The sequence below is a fragment of the Trematomus bernacchii genome, unplaced genomic scaffold (genome assembly GCF_902827165.1).
Source record: "Trematomus bernacchii unplaced genomic scaffold, fTreBer1.1, whole genome shotgun sequence".
Classification (NCBI taxonomy): domain Eukaryota; kingdom Metazoa; phylum Chordata; class Actinopteri; order Perciformes; family Nototheniidae; genus Trematomus; species Trematomus bernacchii.
The window spans coordinates 7,368,622-7,374,104 of record NW_022987582.1 but is presented as its reverse complement, the minus strand read 5'-3'; the positions used below and the strand labels follow the sequence as shown (position 1 = coordinate 7,374,104).

The 5,483-nt window shown below is 43.6% G+C and overlaps 1 protein-coding gene across 1 annotated transcript; it reads right to left on the bottom strand.

The window, feature by feature from the left end:
- sox4b (SRY-box transcription factor 4b) lies at positions 1 to 4,491 on the bottom strand. The gene has a single exon (XM_034127621.1). It carries the CDS (start codon positions 3,880 to 3,882, stop codon positions 2,635 to 2,637), a length of 1,248 nt encoding a protein of 415 aa, XP_033983512.1. The 5' UTR covers positions 3,883 to 4,491; the 3' UTR covers positions 1 to 2,634.
- Between the last annotated feature and the right edge of the window lie 992 nt (positions 4,492 to 5,483).

Genomic DNA, 5,483 nt, shown 5'->3' with positions numbered 1-5,483 from the left:
TAGAGTTTCAGTTCCAGCTGATATTTATTTCCTTCCTTGAAAAAGTTCTGTACACAAGTTTATATCAACAATCTGACAGGCAGTGAATGGACACAATTTAGCTGGCATGAGTTTCCCCCCTTTCTCTGAGTTTCAAAAAAAAGGGTGGTTCCTTTGTTATGGCATGATTAGAGACAATAAATGATAATTCTACACAGCATATTGCACAGGATGGATGAAAAATAAAGTCAATATATTTAAAAATGCTTTCATATATATATAAAAAAAGAGTCCTGAACTGACCATCTTAAATGTAAGTAAGGATGTGTAAAAGATAGCAGTTCTGGACAGTGCCTGTCTTCGATAGCAACAACGTACATAAACACACAATCTTTTTTGCTTTATGATACAGTCAAATATACAAAGATCGAGTTCACGTTTCATCGTTTTTCCTCATTTTTTTTTTTTTTCTGAAAAACACAACAGCTAATGACCTGAATCTGAAATACAAATGCTATTCACCATGCCATAAAGATACTAAAACAATTATTAGCTAATAGTTAGCTGACAAGTAGAAAAGATTATATATTCAAATACAATGAGAAACGCAGTATAAGTAGGTGTTGCGGAACTCAAGTCAGAAATTTGAATATGCTTGATGTTATCATCCTTGTTGTTTGCTTGCTGTATTGATAGTTGGTTCAATCAAGAGGTTGATTGGCAAATGTGACATCAATTAATGAAAACATCAAGAAATAAGTCAAATTTAAAGCTACAATCTCCTCATTTGTTGTCATAGGCAAGATATCTGATGGGAAATGTGAAAAAAACAAATGGATGCTTAAGATAGTGATGCTGTTAAACCCATATGGTCCACAGGAATAGCCTCTAGAAATAATGCATTCCTGTGTCTTTAAGGAGCCTGCAGACTGGCACTGTAAACGTAGAAGGTAGGCAGATACAAAGGCTGGTGCTGCTTTCAAGTGCTGTAGGAACATTTGTAATTGCATCCTTGTAACTGTAGTTAAGTAAATCAGGTTTGTACTGACAAGACATGATATTCATGGTTTGGACATCAAAGAAGTCTTGTCAGTATATGCTGGTAAAGTCAAAGAAAATGTGCCAAATTTGTAAAGTAAAAGACCAATTACACACCTGCTTCTTTTTATGTCATCTGCTCAGGTCACTTATGTATAAAATAACTTGGTGCCTAACATTTTAAGGATTAAACAATAGGCACCACAGTGATAGAAGGTCTATTATGCTGGTTGTCCTTACAAAAGCATTTGAACAGGCGATAACATCTTAAATCCGAGTTTACCATGAGCACTTGAAGGCAGCATGAAAACCAGCCTGATGGGGTATTACAAATTCGGAAATCCAATACAGCTGTATTAGGCTACACACACGGATTGTTGACTCCCCCATTGTCTATATAGATTTGTACAAAAATACACTGAGAAAATAATCAAACTGTTTCCTCTCTTTTCAGTGTCCAAAAAGTGTGTACATTTAAATATAAAATGAAATCAAAAGTTGTGTGATTTTAAAACTCTAGCCCTTCGCCTGAGAAGGAAATGTGACAGACACAAACATACTGACAAACAACCGTGTAAGAAAAACAGGACTAGATCATGTTTACAAGAAATTAAAAAAATGATCAAGTCGAAAATGCTTGGCCCAGTATATAAATACAACATCCCATATAAAATGGCATCTGAATACATGTACAAAACAAAGCTCAGAGGATGAAAAAAAAAAATCGGTGAGGATTTTTCTATAGCTATCATCTGAAATCAAAGAAGTTTGGTCCTGAATCGTAGAGAACACGTGTATAAAGTTCAGCACAGATTTGAAGTTGCGTTTGAATCCTGAAGGTTGAAAAAATTACAACAGCTGGTGATTATTTCAATGTCCTTTTTTTTTTTTTTAAAGAGAAGAACCGAAAGCGAGCGCCACCTATCCTTTTAAATAACCCTAATAGGCTACTAGTTTTTAAACTGCTCGACAGTCTTGCAGAAAATCTCAGCACAAGATAGGAACAAAGTAGGCTATCATGCTTAACATGTTTTTTTGCGTTTGAGAAAATATTCGACTTTTTAAAAACACCAACCCACCTCGGTTTCATAAAAAATCCCTCTGGGTGACACACCACAATAAAAATGTTGCACGACAGTCCTATTTCTGTACCTTTTTAGTGGTGGAGTTCACTTGGCGATTGGTAAAAAGTTGTGAAATGTCCCTTTTTTCATCAGCAACAACATTGATTAAGTGAACGGCTGGCCGCATAGCGTGCAAATCAATCACAGTTAAAGTTGTTCATTTCAAAAACAGTTCAGGACTGAGCGTTTCACTGTCAGGAAACACAGCCAGTCTCCTTTTCTCTCCTTCTCGTGTTTGCACTCCACTTCTGTGGTTGAACCAAAGTCCACAGTCCACGCATCCATTGGAAAGTACAAAAAGCAACTTATTCGCTTTAAAGTTAAGCTTTCCAAGGATTTGTAGCGCTTGTCTATCTAGACGAGAAGGGACGGGGGCTAGTTTCAGTGGGTTTTTACTAGTCGGGTGTACACAAACTATTTCGCCCACTGTACCAGGAACTCCTGTTTGTTTGTGGTCATATTTGAGCTCGCAGGACGTTACCTGACGTTATTTTTAGTACGTGAACACCAAGTTGGAGATGGTGGACTCCAGCCAGTCCCCGGAGATCATTTCGCTGACTTCGGGCGTGCAGTAGTCGGGGAACTCGAAGTGGGAACCCCCGGAGCCGGACTCAAAGTTCATATCCAAGTCCCTGTCCAGAACCGAGGAGCCAAAGCTCCCCATCGACATGCTATCAAAGCTGGGGCTCGGGTTAATGTCGAGCATGTCGTCCTCAAACTCTTCATCTTCCGAGGAAGACGAGGAGGAAGAGTGGGACGAGGCGGAGGAGTGAGAGCCGGAGGGAGTTGGTGAGGAAGTCCGCCGACTGCTGTATGTGTGCCCGCCGTTTCGCTCCGAAGATCCGCCCAAGCTGCCGCTGCTGCCGGGGGAGTCTGCTCCCTCCTCCCTGCCGCTGGCCGCGTCCTCATACAGGCTGAGCGGGTCGCTGGACTCCGCCGAGCTGCTGAGTGTTGGGCTGGCGGGGACCACAACCGAGGAAGGGGGGCTGACGCTCAAGTTGGCCCCGCTGCTGCCGAAGACGTAAACCCGCTTGGGCTTCTTGGCATCCGGTATCTGCTTGGCTGCTGAGGAGACAGATTTCGACTTGTAGAGAGAGTTATGGTGGTGCTCTGATGTGTGCTCAGAGGCAAAAGGTGATGCTTTGGTGCTACTGCTGCTGCTCCCGAAAAGTGATTTGTGGGGTCTGCTGCTGCTGGGTGATTTGGATCCATTCTTCCTGGAAGATGAGGATGTCTTAGTGCTGGTGTTGTGAGAGCTACTGTTGAGTTTCTCTGCCTTGTCTCCGATACTGCCAGGCTTGGAGACGCTTGACTTAACCTTCTTCCTGGGCCGGTACTTGTAGTCGGGGTAGTCCGCCATGTGCTTGAGCCTGAGCCGCTCTGCCTCCCTGATGAAGGGGATCTTGTCGCTGTCTCTCAGCAGCTTCCACCGCTTCCCCAGCCTCTTGGAGATCTCAGCGTTGTGCATGTCCGGGGACTGCTCCATGATCTTCCTCCTCTCTATCTGTGACCACACCATAAACGCATTCATGGGTCTCTTGATGTGGCCGCTGGGAGTTTTACACCATGCCGGGTTCTCTGCGAGCTTGTCCCCGGCAGTCGAACAAGCCGTGGAGCCCGGGGAAAGAGGCGAGGCGGCCGGGTCCAGGTCCATGCACGCCCCGGAATCAGAGCTCGAATCCCCGGCGAAAAAGGAGAGCGCCTCGGCGGTGCTCTCCGTGTGGCTCATTTTCTGCACCATGTTGTCCAGATATACACTCAAAGGCAGAGCAGTGTACTTGCTCTTGCTCTCTCCCTCTCTCCTTGGTCCTCCGATTCACTTTAAAGCAAACTCAGCTCTTTTCTGCTCCTCTTCACAGTTTGAGCTGAGAAAAAAACACGCGCAAGAAATAATTCACTCCTGAGATGTGCAGTGAACTCAATAACAGTCCAGCGTAGCCTTTAAAAAGGCTAGATGTGTAAAAAAAACTTTAATTTCCAGGTTCTGTGGGTGTTAAAACAACACGGACAGTAAAGCCCACTCTCCACTGAGTACCCTGTTATCTGTCCCTCTCAGTCTCTTCCTTCTGTGTTATAAAACAAATTCAGCCGTGTGGGGACTGAACATAGTCTATGCAGCTGCAGAGCGCAGACTGAGTGCCACACTGAGCACCCGGGCACTTAAAAAGGGCTCCGAAGTACTGTGTGTAAGGTAAGTGCTTTTCTCTGCATCAGCTCTGTCCCCTCTTCTAGAAACAAAAGCCATGCATGCTGGGGAGGAAAAAAAGAAGCCTAGAGTTACACTGTTCGCCTTCCATCTGCAGACCTGCAGTCGAGTTTAAAGCAGCCCTCCAGTCCCGGCCCCCCTTGCTTGTATTTATCCCTTCCCGGAGATACAACGGCGATAAAAATCCACCAATCCTGTGCTGTCGCTACCCTGCCTCTGTGCCAAACTCACGCCCTCTTGGCTCTGATTGGTTAAAAAAGGAATCTAATAATAATCAGCGCGTGCAATGAGGAGCCTCGTGTCTGACCTCATTCCAGAATACAACAAGAAACTTCAATTTTTTTAAAGAGACACTGGTTTATGTTATGTAGCCCCCCCTTTTTACTCTCTCACCACCAGACCATGTGTATACCATTAACATATAGCTATATGGGAAACTAAGTATACTTTACCATATGGAAACTTTAACACATGAGCACAGTTTGTACCCCTATGTTGCCTGGGTAATTGCATAGTGAATAAAATACACACTGTAACATTTATCTAATTTTCTGAGTTGGTGTTATGAATGGTGCGCACCTATAATTCTGAATAGAGAGGATCTGAAGCCAGATGACTTGTTAGCGCATTGCAGCTGATGTAGTTATGCATTACCTAATGTTTACAGTGTGTGTCCGAGATGTTGTGGATAGTAAAACTTTGAAGTTTCGGCTTTTAAAACGCAGTTGTATGTTTGTATAATATAATGTGTATTTCAATAATGTATCACTTAAATTAAATTGTAGGCTTACTGATTAGTATTGTTTTCACAATTGTTTTAATCAGCTGTTGAAGGGCTACAGGTGGTCACTGACCAGGTCCTCCATCACTGCGATGTTAAACAAGACCACGTTCAACAGTTGAGCCTCTCTTCACAAACAGGGAAATGTCTCTTGGACACATCATGATCGTTAAGCTAGTGTGAGAAAAGACTGTAAGTCAAGCTGTATATGCTCTGCGAGTTTCCTCTCCTCTCTCTCCTCCCTCTTTCTCTCTCTCTCCACGAGGCGGGGTTGGGCGGTCCTTTGTCACATAACACACATCGAACAAACCCCTCTCCAGCCCTCCAGACAGAGAAAAGAGAGGGAGGCGAAGAA